Source organism: Megalobrama amblycephala, linkage group LG19, assembly GCF_018812025.1.
Source record: "Megalobrama amblycephala isolate DHTTF-2021 linkage group LG19, ASM1881202v1, whole genome shotgun sequence".
NCBI lineage: Eukaryota > Metazoa > Chordata > Actinopteri > Cypriniformes > Xenocyprididae > Megalobrama > Megalobrama amblycephala.
Window position 1 is genome coordinate 13,644,545 of NC_063062.1, and position 13,999 is coordinate 13,658,543.

Consider the following 13,999-nt stretch of genomic DNA (forward strand, 5'->3'; position numbering starts at 1 on the left):
CAGAGCAGGTTTTTGTTCTGGGTGTCAGACATGAAAGATACGCTTGACATGCAATGAAAAGGTATTTCAGTCTTGTGGTGAGTCTTTTTAATCACAATAATAGACATTGTAGACATAATAAAAACCCTTTTTGAAAGCTTCAAGAATATTTTCTTATGTCTACTTTAAATATTTAAGCATTATTATTATTTAAATAACAAACAATTATTTAAAATGTGAAGTTTTTATTTAATGTCTTTAAAAATATTTACTCCAGAAATGTACATTTTTTTAATCCGTCAATAAAATATATTGTCACTTTACAATGAGCACAAGAATAAAAAAAATCAGTCAGTCAGTCAATGCCAAGAGGTTATCAATTTTACAAATCAGGTGGCGTGCCTATTAATACTCTTATGTTACATCAGTGCCAAGCTGAGGTTTTAATACATCATCATATTCGACCCTGCGTGCTTCAAACATTTCTGACTTTGCTTGTTTGGTAAGCCAAGCATGCTTGAGTCTTCATTCTTCATTCACAGTGTGACAGCAGCCTCACTCCCGCTTCACTCCCCGTGCTCCAGTGGCAGTGACATGACACACTTCTACATCAGCCCCAAGCTTACGCAACTCATCCAGCCAGATCTGTTGCTTCTGTGACAGACGGTCATTAGGACCCTTCACTTCCACCAGCTAGAAGAACACAACTCAAATAAGCAAAGTATTTCCATTGTTACATAACACTGTAATCTTATTAAATCAGTTAAATAAATTACTTTCTGGAGTATTCAAAAGTTGAATACACTGTGAAATTCCTAACTAGCAAGCTACATCTCTGACGCACCTTGTACTTCTTGTTGGACATGCTCCAGACTACCAGATCTGGAAGTCCTCCTCTGCAGTGCCTGTAGTCCTTTGCCATTCTTAGGACCACACCGCTTAAGAAGTGGCCACCCAAACACTCTACTAGACTCTAAAACCAGACAAAGAAAATTAAGGAATTACAGTGTGCTTGTGTATGGTTGTGAACATAATCTGGCACATGCAGTATAATCAATTCATATTTGTAATAAAGATGAATGAAAATGTTAAAGGCACTATAAAATATATTTTTTTTGGAATATTGCATTATTTATTATAAAGATGTAATATAAGTTTCTGGTGTCCCCAGAATGTGTCTGTGAAGTTTCAGCTCAAAATACCCCACAGATTATTTATTATAGCTTGTCTAATTTGCCCCTATTTGGGTGTGAGCAAAAACACGCTGTTTTTGTGTGTCCCTTTAAATGCAAATGAGCTGCTGCTCCTGGCCCCCTTTCCAGAAGAGGGCGGAGCTTTAACAGCTCACACTTCAGTTGCTCAACAACAACAAAACTGGAGAATCTCACGCAGCCAAAATGCCGATTATCAGTAACGATGTTCAGCCTTACATTGTTCAAACCAGAGTCAGACACTGATGGAGAGACTCAGGAAGAAGTTACAACTTTTAGAACACAACTGGACGTTTCTGAATGGTTAGTGGATACATTTATGTAGATTCAACTCATCGACTAGCATGTGTCATTATGTTAATCTTTTGTGCAAATCCAGCGTTGAATTGACCCTCGTTTGTGAAGTAATCTGGCGTAAAATGACGGCGTGGTAACAACACTCTACTACAACAACTCTTTCTCTTCTCTAAAGCAGCCCAACATGGCTTCGTCGCCTTTGATGCATGTTCCCGGGGGCAGGGTTTATGTAAATTTTGGGGTTTGTGATGTCACCAACCTTTTCTCTATTTACAGATATTAAGAGACACACACAGGCAAGTGACGTATGTACACAATTTCCTGTGAAACCATCCTGTCAGGACTAAAATATAAACACTTATAATAGGCTTACCATAGTGAATCAAGATAAGACAAAATCACATTTTGTAAAAAAAAAAAAAAAAAAAAAAAAAAAAGGATAGATGTTTTGATATTATTTAAAATTTGTTAATTTTGAAAAAAAAAAAGAAAAAAAAAAGTGTTACATAGTGTACCTTTAATTAATGACACTTTGAGGAGTTGACTATGGTGGCCCAGTAGTGCACAACACAACGAAATGAAAAAAGCCAACATAAGTTCACAACTCAATGAAATCGAGCCACAACACAACAGAATAAAGCCACAACACAACAAAATAAAGCCACAACACAACGGAATAAAGCCACAACAAAGTGTTTAAATTGTCACAAAGTGCTTTATTCCGTTGTGTTGTGGCTTTATTCCGTTGTTTTGTGGCTTTATCTCGTTGTGTTGTGGCTTTATTTCGTTGTGTTGTGGCTTTATTTCGTTGTGTTGTGGCTTTATTCCATTGTGTTGTGGCTTTATTCCGTTGTTTTGTGGCTTTATTTCGTTGTGTTGTGGCTTTATTTCGTTGTGTTGTGGCTTTATTTCGTTGTGTTGTGGCTTTATTCCATTGTGTTGTGGCTTTATTCCATTGTGTTGTGGCTCGATTTCATTGTGTTGTGAAATTATGTTTGCTTTTTTAATTTCGTTGTGTTTTGCACTACTAGGCCAGCGTAGTTGACGGACCACTAGTAAAAAAATGAAAGGGAGAAATTGCAAAACTCAATGTGGCAAGAAATAGAAAAAGAGACTATTTCTACTCTAAAACACAGATGAACATTAGCTAGATTTATTGTTAATTTTCTTTGCAAACTGTTTCCCCAAGTAGAAAGTGTTAAAAGTAGACCAGAGCTGCCAGAAAAGCTATTACCAAGATGGCCACCATGTGAACATGGCATAAAGAATCTGTGATTACCTGTGCCTGCTGAAGAGAGGAGAAGCGCTCCCAGTTTATCAGCGCACACACTCTGCCCTCTTGTGCGTTCCACACATCAGCGAGCAGCTCCTGCAGCGTCTCTGCAGACGCCTCGCGCAACATCTCAGCGCGAGCCTCGATGGCTTCCCGCCGGTTACCATAGAAACAATCAGTGTGCAAATCCAAAGGACAAGTCTGGGAAAGGGCATGGAGTCATTGATCACTGATCTTTTGGGGTGGTATGACCTGACAATAAAGTGCAACCCTAAACGTATGAAGCACACAGCATTCCCTCTTTAATTATTTTGTACCTGGTATGGGTTTCGGAAGACATCAGGAACCCCGTCGATGAAGATGATGTCCCACATGAGGAGTCCAAACAGGTGGAAAATGTAGAGCCTTCTCCGTGAATACCTTAAAAGGGGAAAACAGATTACAGCAACGTAAAGAATGCAGAATGTATGCGCTAGTGCAGGGTTTCCCACAACGGGGTTTGTGAGTTGATTAAAAGCTAATAATTAATCATAAAAATGTCAAATAAATAATTTTAAAATAAAAACAAACAATCAAAATAAAACATTTACTAAAAAAGATTTTAAAATTTTAGAGGTTTACTTGCATGTAACCATTAACCAGCAACAGAAAACTGTGAACATGCAAATGTGTTGTTAAAATAATTTAAAAATGACCTTAAAATCTATTTTAGACAATATTTTAAGTAAATATTTTAGGTCAAAGGGGTTAGGCTGACAAAATAGTTAGGGAATCGTTGCATTTGCTAGCTTTAATCACAAATGTTAATGATGTTATGAAAATATATTTGATAAATACATTTCTCTTCTTAGTAAATGATTCTGAAACAATATATTTTTCGAAACACAAAAAAGTAAATTAAAATGAATGAGGACTGGAGCTTTCAAACTTGTAAGCATCATAAAAATGAGTCTTTATGATTATTATATCGTTAGCCTCATAGCATAATTGCCTAAGTCATTTTTTGTCCAAATTGTGATATCTGCCTTTGAAATATGATCTGGGCAATTAAGCTATGAGGCTAATGATATTTGAATGCTTCTGAAGTCATACACTACTTTTAAAGAGAGAAAATGACTGAAATTTCAATAATTTTAATTGAAAAACTGTACATGACTGAATTAGCGATGTCAGATTTGTAAACAAGTCATCTGTTTAAGTCGAATCTTTACAGTGAATCACCTGATCTGAATGTTTCAGACATCTGTACATCTCTGATGAAATGCAACAAGGAGAGCTAGGATTGTAGGGCAGAGGTTTTCATCTTCTGCCCCTTTCATAACTGCATGCTACAAACTACATTCTTCAAAATGTCTCCTTTTGTATTCCACAGAAAAAAAGAATGTCATTTCGAGGTTTGAAATGACAATGAGGCCATGTAAATGATTTTTGAGTGAACTATCCCTTTAACCTCCTTCATTTTGATGGTGCACTAACAATGTGATGCCAGACCTTGATCAAATCCAAGTGTTCTGTAGTGTTCCAGAGCCAGTTCCTCAACAGAACACATGACCATAGTCCCTCGTCCCTCACTGGGACCTTCATCCTCATTGGCTGCTCTAAGGAACACTGATTTGCCCATGCCACCCTCATGAGGAAAGAGCTGGCCTCGTATTGTCACCTGTTAAACACACAGTTGTAAATTGTACGTCAGTGTTGCTATAGCAGTATATAAATAATACTAAAATAACACTGCTGTACATCTTTTAAAATTCATCCAATTACATGGAGATACAACTTTAGTATTTAGTAATGTTGACCAGAAAACAATTTGCATTGAATAACACTATATTATAATGGTGCCCCCACTAAAATCTCACATGAGTGACATCCTGTACGTGCACAGTGGGCAGATCTCGGAGCAGCAGACGGTACTTCTTCAAGCTAGCAGATTCCTTCATTCGGGAAGCTCGCTGATGAAGTGACAATTTGTGGCCTGTTCGGACCAGGGGGTCATTCAGTCCATCCCGGATAGCACAGATGGCCTTCATACAAAAGGTGTCAAAATGATTCAATCCTTTGAAAGAATGCTTGTGTATACCATATAAAAGTAACATTATCTACAATCAAATAAGGTACCTGCTCATGCTGTTTAAGGTGTTGCTGGAGATTGAGAGCAAGTCTGTCCCACCAGCGCCCCCTACTGTCTACACAATACACTGACTGGGACAGAAGATTCCGGAGCTCCTCTACAGCTTCCTACAATGCAGAAATGCAAAGAAAAAAACATTGAATGAATTCATGTAAAATCAATATAAAGAATAAAGTGTTTGAAAAAATGGCATCATTCATTACATATTTTATACACCTACATTATAGCGGCGAAGTCTTTGTGAAATCTCAACTCCTCGAGACAATATACGAGTGTAGGTCCAGCCCACAGTGAAACACCGCAGAAAAACAGGCAGTTGTTCTTGATGACTGCACACATATTGAAACTCAATCCATCTTACAACTGCAAGCAAATTAAAATGAAAGTTGCATTTTCTTTTTCAAACCTTATGTCACAGGAGTCTTTAATCTCCTGCCAAGTAGCCTTTGCTGTAGTATAGAGGTCATGGGCGTCCTCCCAATTGCCTGTCTGCATTGCAGCAATCACTTCCTGCAGCGTACGCATCGCCGTTTCGTAACTGAACAGAAGAATATTCACAGAATCAAACATTTTATGATAATATTAGAGATAATAATAATGTTTCTAGAACATAATGACAAATACTGCCATCTTCAAATGAAAGGTTTAAGGGCAAACTGCACAAAACCTGTCAAGAACATGTGCATGCCAATTTTCAGCCAAAAATCACAAGAAGAAACCAAAACAATAAAATCATTCTCATTGCTATGATAAAAATGATATTTTTAAAGGTGCCATCAAATGTTTTTTTACAAGATGTAATATAAGTCTAAGGTGTCTCCTGAATGTGTCTGTGAAGTTTCAGCTCAAAATACCCCATAGATTTTTTTTGAATAAATTTTTTTAACTGCCTATTTTGAGGCATAATTAGAAATGCGCCGATTCAGGCTGCGGCCCCTTTAAATTCTCGTGCTCCCCCCTCCCCCGGAGCTCGCGCTTGCCTTGAACAGCATAAACAAAGTTCACACAGCTAATACAACCCTCAAAATGGATCTTTACAAAATATTCGTCATTCATGCTGCGTGCATACATCGGATTATGCGAGTATTGTATTTATTTGGATGTTTACATTTGATTCTGAATGAGTTTGAGGCTATGCTCCATGGCTAACGGCTAATGCTACACTTTTGGAGAGATTTATATAAGTTGTGTTTATGAATTATACAGACTGCAAGTGTTTAATAATGAAAATAGCGACGGCTCTCGTCTCCGTGAATACAGTAAGAAACGATGGTAACTTTAACCACATTTAACAGTACATTAGCAGCATGCTAACTAAACATTTAGAAAGACAATTTACAAATATCACTAAAAATATTATGTTATCATGGATCATGTCAGTTATTATTGCTCCATCTGCCATTTTTCGCTATTGTCCTTGCTTGCTTACCTAGTCTGATGATTCAGCTGTGCACAGATCCAGACGATAATACTGGCTGCCCTTGTGTAATGTCTTGAACATGAGTTGGCATATGCAAATATTGGGGGCGTACATATTAATGATCCCGACTGTTACGTAACAGTCGGTGTTATGTTGAGATTCGCCTGTTCTTCGGAGGTCTTTTAAACAAATGAGATTTACACAAGAAGGAGGAAACAATGGAGTTTGAGACTCACTGTATGTCATTTCCATGTACAGTACTGAACTCTTGTTATTCAACTATGCCTAGATAAATTCAATTTTTAATTCTAGGGCACCTTTAAATATTTTAATAATTATATATAATTATATAAATATTAATAAATTTACACTAAAGTATGCATTATGGTAGTATTTGTTCCTACAATTTATGCTTGTTTAATTTTTAAATACATCTTTGTATTACTGAATTTATTTTTTTCATTGTCATGAAAATATCACAATGCAAAAATCATAATGGTCCTAAAACAGACAAATAGGATCACTTTTATGCAAAATATAGTTTACTTTTCACTTTATATTAATTGTCTTTAACTACAATATACTAACATTTAAATGAATCATTTGATACAATGCACTTATTGTGAAGATATATGTTTTTACATTGTACTTATATTTAAAAAAAAAAGTAATTTCTGTAATTGCATCTATAATTATACTGCTGACCCTTCCTTTACCTTTTAACCCACCATTAAACCTAACCATACCACTAAACCTGTGCCTAACCACCTGTATCCCACCTCAATAGCAGCAAAAGTGTTTTGCAACGCAACATCAACACAAAAAGTTCATTGTGCGTATTTGTGTTTTTAGTACATAGTAAAGACACCTCATGAAAAGTGTGACCTACTTTACTTTTCTTGTGATTTTGGAGTGAAATGGCCACTTGATCAAAGTTTTGTTAAAAAATAAATATAACACTGACCTGATGAGGTCATCCCTGTCCTGAAACAGTCTGGCTGAGCGATGTACAGTGTACTCTGGGAAAGCCAGACGGCCAGAATTGACGAGCAGAATGGTGTAGAGCTGCCCCTGACCTCCTGCAGCCATCTCCTCCTCATCCAAAGTGTCTGTGAGGGAGAACAGGAGCAGGACACGGGAGAACACAGCACGTGACCTGCGGCACAGACGCACACAGGAACCCGCAGCCTGCTTGGCCCTGAAAAAGACAAGCTTGAGTGTACAGTTCACTTACATTAATCATAACAGGACATCTGTTTTGTACACTTTATATTATACACTGGTATTAAAAAGTTTTGGGGTTGGTAAGACTCCCTAAGGCTGCATTTATTTGATCAAAAATACAGTAAAAACTGTAATATTGTGAAATATCAGTACAATTTAAACGAAATGTTTTCTATTTGAATATATTTTAAAATGTGATTTATTCCTGTGATGGCAAAGCTGAATTTTCAGTCTTCAGTGTCACATGATCCTTCAGAAATCATTCTAATATGCTGTTTTTGGTGCTCAAGAAACATTTCCTTTTATTATCAAAGTTGAAAACAGTGCTGCTTAATATTTATTTTTTCTTGGATGAATTGAAAGTTCAAAAAGACAGCATTTATTTGAAATAGAACTCTGAAATGTCTCGTAACGATGTAAAAGTCTTTACTGTCACTTTCGATCAATTTAATGTGTGCTTGCCGAATAAAAGTATTCATTTCTTTAAAAACAATCTTAACTGACCTCAAACATTTTATCGGCACTGTATTAGTCAGTTTCTACTAAATCACCTTTTTATTTAATGTCTATGACGTTAACAGCTTCTTCTGTTCCTCTAAAACAAGTGCAAACCTTTGGCTCACATCACTACTGGGATATAAGTACAGATGCTGCGAGTATCTTGAACATCTCACCTCTTAAGAATGACTGCAGCCGTGTTGTTTTGACTAGCAAAGAGCGATCGCTGTTTCCCCAGCTGGAGTAGCCCTTCTACCAACTGCTGTTTCTGAGTCCCATTCCCTCCACGGCCAAGGTGAAATGTTTTCGCCAGGCTTCTGAGCTCTGGTGCAGGAAGCAGATCCAAAACTTCTTGGATGTCACGAAGCTCCGATTCTGTCACAGGGAAGAAGTCATGAGCTGCAGTCAAGTATGATGTCTGATATGGGTTCTAAACTGTTGATAAATCAGAGGGGGCGACAAATCACACCACTAACCTGTTTGTAAGAAGCCACATGCGACCAGCTCTTGAACGACAGGTCTGATGTCTGAGCTGATCTCTGTATATTCCACCTTACTGACCTGAAGCCATTTCAGCTTCCTTTGGAACAGACGGACATAAAGCATCTGACCAGGAACTACAGGACAGAGAGAGAAATCTCTTATGCTTGCCAAGGGTCCATATATTTGATCACATATACAGTAAATACAGTAATATTGTGAAATATACTGTGGCACGAAAAAGTATGTGAACCCCTTGCAGAATCTGTGAAAATGAGAATTATTTTAATAAAATAAGAGGGATAATAAAAAATGCATGTTATTTTTTGTTTAGTACTGTCCTGAGTAAGATATTTTACATAAAATATTTTGCATTTAGTTCACAAGACAAAGCAATAGTTGAATTTATTAAAATAACCCCATTCATAAGTATGTGAACCATTGATTCTCAATACTGTGTGTGGTTACCTGATGATCCACGACTGTTTTTATGTTTTGTGATGGTTGTTCGTGAGTCTTTTGTTTGTCCTGAGCAGTTAAACTGAGCTCTGTTCTTCAGAAAAATCCTCCAGCTCCTGCAGATTCATCAGTTTTCAAGCATTTTTGCATATTTGAACCCTTTCCAGCAGTGGCTGTATGATTTTGAGATCTGTGTTTTCATACTGAAAACACACAACTATTAAAAAAGGTTCAAACATTCACTGATGCTCCAGAAGGAAACACGATGCATTAATTTTTCTTATTTTGTTTAAATATCATTGTTTTTCATTTAGTACTGCCCTTCGGAACCAACAGAAGATACTTGCATGTTTCCCGGCAGAAAAATTAAGTACAATTTACCTTGATATTTGAATTCAAAAGTTTTCACCCCTCGGCTCTTAATGCATTGTGTTTCCTTCTGGAGCATCAGTGAATGTTTGAACCTTTTTTAATAGTTGAGTTTGAGTCCCTCAATTGTCCTCAGTGTGAAAAGATGAATCTCAAAATCATACAGCCACTGCTGGAAAGGGTTCAAATATGCAAAAATGCTTGAAAACTGATGAATCTGCAGGAGCTGGAGGATTTTTCTGAAGAACAGAGCTCAGTTTAACTGCTCAGGACAAACAAGAGACTCATGAACAACCATCATAAAACACAAAAACAGTCATGGATCATCAGGTAACCGCACACAGTATTGAGAATCAATGGTTCACATACTTATGAATGGGGTTATTTTAATAAATTCAGCTATTGTTTTGTCTTGTGAACTAAATGCAAACATCTTTTATGTAAAATATCTTACTCAGGACAGTACTAAACAAAAAATAACATGCATTTTTTATTATCCCTCTTATTTTATTAAAATAATTCTCATTTTCACACATTCTGCATACTTTTTCATGCCACTGTAATTACTATTTAAAATAACTGATTTCTATCTTAACATATTTTAATGTGGAATTTATTCCTGTGATGCAAAGCTGAATTTTCAGCATCATTACTCCAATCTTCAGTGTCACATGATCCTTCAGAAATTATTCTAATAGGATTCTTATTATTATCAATGTTGAAAACAGTAGTGCTGCTTAATATTTTTGTGGAAATCAGGATGAAAAGAGAGGTTTTTTTGGTGAAATATAAATCTTTTGTTACATTATAAATCTTTTTACTGATCAATTCAATGCATTCTTGCTGAATAAAAGCATTCATTTTGTTTAAAAAAAATTACTGACAGTAAGCTTTTGATCGATAAGGTAAGTTATGTAACATACACTAAGTGCACTGAGACTATTGTTGCTTATAAGAGCAGAACTGAGACTTCAAAGTGACTTTGAAGTAGTTCCTCTACCTGAAAGCTGCTGAAAAGTGTGAATTGTTGAGAAGTCATCTTCATTGAAGAGCAGCCTATCATCCTCATTTTCCAACACCGCCTCAAGGACAGTCCGAAAGTTTTGCAGGTAATACGGCTGCCTGGTGCGCTGATGCTCTGATCCCTCGTTGGCTTTCTCTACGGCAAGCATTTTGGGTTCATTAGCTGGTGTGGTAGCGGGCATCCTCTCAGTGTCCTCATATGTGGCCTTGCTTTTGATTTGACTCTCTGATGATGAAACATCATAGACGCCAGACGAGGCCTTAGTTTGATTTGACTTGACATTAGTATCCTGTCTGTTTTCAGTTTTACTTTGAAAAAATCTACTTTTCTTATGTATGATGGAGGGTCCTGTAGTGTTTGTGTCATTTTTAGGCAACTCCTCTGACTTCCGCTTCAGTATTCTGGATGAGGATGAAGATTTCACTGACTGAATGTCAGAGATGCTGCTTGATTGAACTGCCACAGATTTCTCAACGTTTCTCACTTGAGGTTGGTTTAAAGTTGTTGGCTCTGTTGGTAGCGTGTTATCTGTGTCCATGCCACCGCCTTTAGATTCAAAAGTTAAACTCTTCCTGTAATTTTCCTTCTGTGAACTGCTCAATTCTGCATCACAGGCCTCTTCTTTTCCAGAGACATGAGTATTATCCATCTCAGATTCACCTGAAAGCCTAAGAGCTCTTCTAGACAGTTTAGAGGATAAACTCCCAAGACCAACTGTTTTAACTGCTTTAGTTTGTAAATTTGTTTTGGGTGAATCTTGCCTCATCACACAGTTCTTTTTAAAATATGGACTCGTATCAGCCTCTTTCTCTCCTGGGCTTTTCTCTTTCCCATTATTTCTTGTTACTGCACCATTAGAGGGTGTTTTGGTTATTTTCCCCTGCTTGTCATCACTGACAGCCAATGCATCTTCATGATCCCCTCCAAGAAACTTCTGGCATAGAGAGTCTATGTGTTCATTAATCTTGTAACGAGGTACAAGTTTGCCACACAGAGGACAGGCCAGTTTAGAAGGTGGCGTATTCCTGAAAAATGAAGTTATGGAAGCAACCCCATTTCCATTGCTTGTTCTCTCTTTGATTGCACTGACCCTCTGGCTCTTTTTCTTTGTCACTGAGAGTCTCCTGGCACTGCCTCTATTAGAAGAGCTGCCTCTCCCCACCTGAGACTCCATACCGGTCTGTTCATATGTTATCCCATCAACCAGCTAGACAATAACTGACTGAATATTTGTTTCTGAACCTGAAAGTACATAAAAGACAAAATAGTCACAGGAGAGGGTGGCATTCATTAGACAGTGGCTGAATTAAATAAAGGAAGGCAGCTTCATTATATCTTCGATCATACTCAAAGATTATTTTTGATTATTCTTTGCAACTGATTGATTTTGACCTTTTCAGACTCTCCAAGACTGCCATAGAATGCATTAGCCATGCCACAAACAAATTAAACATATTATGAAACGAAACGATAATGTCAAATAAAGATTAAACGATAAATAAAAATTAAATATTATACAATTATAAATAAAGCTGCAAATAACTGTACAGACCTGTCTTGTGCTGAAGCGAAATGTGAAGCCAGTTGCAAGAATTCATGGCGCCCTGATTTTTTTTTTGTTACTTTTCAAAATAAAAGTCCCATGTACTATATCTTCGTTTGATACAGTCTGACAATTTAGTTATTTTTTTAACACAAAATTAACTTTTCGTCGTATTTTCTCTGGTAAAAAAGCTGTTATATAGCAACTTCCGTTTTAAAAAACACGCTTCAAAATGTAATAAGGTGCCTTATGTTTGATGTATAAGGACAAACTTTTTTCCACAAGTATTGTTAGAGGGATAGTTCACCCAAAAATTAAAATTCTGTCATCATTTACTCACCCTCATGTCATTCACAACCTGCATTACTTGCTTTCTTCTGTGGAACATAAAATAAGATATGGATCAGTGGATCCATAAAATGGAAGTCAATGGGTGTTGTTTGCTTCCCAGTGTTCTTAAAAATATATTTTTTGTGTGTTCTGTCATACTGTGATTAGTGAGTAAATGATCCAAATATTTTTGGATGAACTATAACTTTAACCGCAGACCTTTAAAAATCCAGTTGGCCTAAAAATTGATATCATAGCTGAACATCATGACTATTTACCAATTGAATCACTATTTTTTTTTTGTCATCTTTTTAACAACTATTTTTACAAATTCCATAGCAACCAAAAAATTGCACAATGTGAAAACATCTTTCTACATAGACATAAGTGACTAACATGTTTTTTTTTTGTCTCATCCTACTAAAGGAAAATTAATCATAGTTAATGTTGCACAAAAATAAGAGAGCCGTATTCTTGATTTGAATTTTACAGATATTTTTCCAATAGCTGATTAAGTGAGAGCCTTTGTTTTTAGATTATTTAATTGCAACATTTTACTAAATATTAATGATTTCACTATTTGGAGTGTAAAAATTCTGTAATTGTTCTTCATTAAAAATTGACAAAAAAGGAACACGAGACAGTGTTGGACTGAACTCAACAAATGGACAACAGTTGCAGTTTTATTTCAACTGTAGCTACAAACACACATTCCTTACATGAATGTTGGTGATACACTCAATTAAAAATATTTAAGAGCATTTTCATTAGTCTCAATTTGTGCTAGTAAATCAGATAAAATTTTAACAAGCACATATAAAATAGTTTTTTTCTTAAGAGATAAAAAAAAAATATTTGGGGTATAAAGGCATATACAAACAGTGGTTTTCCCAAAGTCATTTTTGATGTTGAGATTTTAATGGATACAACTGGATTAAAATTAACAAGTAATGTATGACAGCCTTAACACTCACATATGAACCCTCAAGCAACTTTAACTCAAATTTCTAGTATTTTTTAAATTAACCCAAAACTTTTTGCAGGTTTAAAAATGGTTGAATTTAGCTGATAAATGTAACCAAAACGAGAAAATTACACAAGCTTAGAAGTGAAAGAAACCAAAAAAGAGAATATTTCTGTTGTCAAATACAGTTTACAGTATATGCAAAACCAATTTTTTAAAAAATATTATTCACTCGCTACATCAATTGTATTCAAGGCACTTGCTGTGAAACGGGACACAACCCAAATACACAAATTCCTTTTCCCCTTCATTTTTGATAAATGATTTTATATTTTAAAAAAAAACAACAACAAAGAACAGATTTAAGAACATATTTTGAAAAGTCTTCATTTCATCACAGTTTTAACTAATTATTTTCATGAGGAATCATATCTCACCAAATGTTCCTTGATAATACAGGCACACAGCAATTTCTTTGGCACATCTCTGCTGGTTTCTGACAGAGGGGGGTGAGAGTGAAAAGGCTGCCAAAAGGCCTTCATGGTGGTTCAGTGCCTTGCTCAAGGCACAACAGCTGGTGACAGACAAAATAACCGATTCTGATTCGGGGCTTCCCGATACTGGCCGCCCATACAGTGAGAGCGATCAATATCAGTTAGTATGATTAATTACTACAACAGTAGAAGTCATAAATCACGGTAGGTTTGTTCACTTACCAAATCTAAAGACATAAAGCCAAGTCTCTGACTATTTTTGTTACACTTTTTTCTGTGTATTTTCCGACAGGTATTAAAGGG

General features: G+C 36.2%; 1 protein-coding gene across 1 annotated transcript; it reads right to left on the bottom strand.

Annotated features, from left to right (window-relative positions):
* fan1 (FANCD2 and FANCI associated nuclease 1) lies at window positions 1–12,067 on the bottom strand. The gene is given in 15 exon segments (XM_048168971.1): window positions 1–672; window positions 824–952; window positions 2,767–2,961; window positions 3,078–3,148; window positions 3,151–3,180; window positions 4,252–4,420; window positions 4,620–4,784; window positions 4,879–4,998; window positions 5,112–5,220; window positions 5,298–5,429; window positions 7,276–7,509; window positions 8,210–8,408; window positions 8,510–8,650; window positions 10,342–11,607; window positions 11,918–12,067. Coding segments are annotated over 14 exon segments (3,030 nt in total). The 5' UTR covers window positions 11,540–11,607; window positions 11,918–12,067; the 3' UTR covers window positions 1–534.
* Window positions 12,068–13,999: the final 1,932 nt, after the last annotated feature.